General features: G+C 36.9%; 1 protein-coding gene across 1 annotated transcript; it reads right to left on the reverse strand.

Annotated features, from left to right (window-relative positions):
* Positions 1 to 535: 535 nt before the first annotated feature.
* LOC105561588 lies at positions 536 to 991 on the reverse strand (the record flags this gene model as incomplete). The annotated part of the gene is made up of 1 exon (XM_012011733.1): positions 536 to 991. A coding segment is annotated over exon 1 (456 nt), but the record flags the coding sequence as incomplete, so codon positions are not given.
* Positions 992 to 1109: the final 118 nt, after the last annotated feature.

Consider the following 1109-nt stretch of genomic DNA (forward strand, 5'->3'; position numbering starts at 1 on the left):
TCAGAATCGAGAGAAAGGGCTCTGAGCCGTGACGAGATGTACGTGTCAATATTTAAAAATAATTTATTGTTAAAATAACATAAAGATTAGACGTTTCGGTCGTATTCTAGACCATCTTCAGTACAGTGATATAATATAAAGTTTCATGACGGTTAACATTAAACGCAAGTCGTGTACAACATAGCAAAAACGCAGTTTGTAATAATTATCATGTACGCAAATGAGCTGTAAGGTAAAATATAATTTGGTTTATAATTGATAGGAGAAACAGAATTAGATTTAGAAAACGTACTTATTAGTTTGGAAGTGCTGTGAACTGGATCAATTTGTTCAGCATGGTCGTGGCAATGTACCTTGTCAACTGGCACGAGGAATATCTTACAGTGAGGGAAGGAAGTGGGATGTACGGGAGGAGGGGGGAGTAAGAGAGGAGGGGTGGGGAGAATAATCATTTCGGAGGAGGGAGAAGGTTTAAAATTGGTAGGTATTCTTCAGATAATAGTTCTGTGTCTGATTGTTTGTTAAGAGAATTGACCTGTCTTTTTATGTGTATCATCTCTGAGATCAATCTTTTATGATATGAAGGTTCCTCGTCAAGAATAGAAACGCTTTCCCAATCAAATTCATGTGAGGCGTCAATTCTATGGCAAGATATAACAGAGGGGGATGCGAGATTCCTTTTAATGTCGTTGTAGTGTTCCTTGACTCTGGTTCCTAATTGTCTTTTTGTTTGACCAACATATGTGGCATCACAGTCCTTGCAAGGGATCTTATAAACCACATCACTATGAGCTAACTTTTCTAGTTTATCTTTGCCAGTCTTAATGAATCTTTTGAGAGGATGGTGGCAGGAGCAAGCTATTCTAAAATCAGATTTGCTTACTATGTTAGCGAATCTCTCTGAAAAGGACTTGACATAAGGAACCGAGAAAAAAGTTTTCCTTTCCTCCCCAGGAGGTTCCTCTCTCCTTTCTACACCGGCATTGTTCATCTTTTTAGAAAAATGTAGTTTGAGTCTATTGTTGATGGAAGAGAAAATAAAAGATAGTGGATAGCAATTATTTAACAGAATCTGAATGATAAATTTGAAATTTTTTTCATGGAATTGA

Source organism: Vollenhovia emeryi, unplaced genomic scaffold (assembly GCF_000949405.1).
Source record: "Vollenhovia emeryi isolate VEMERY1.0 unplaced genomic scaffold, V.emery_V1.0 DF951308.1, whole genome shotgun sequence".
In the NCBI taxonomy this organism is placed as follows: domain Eukaryota; kingdom Metazoa; phylum Arthropoda; class Insecta; order Hymenoptera; family Formicidae; genus Vollenhovia; species Vollenhovia emeryi.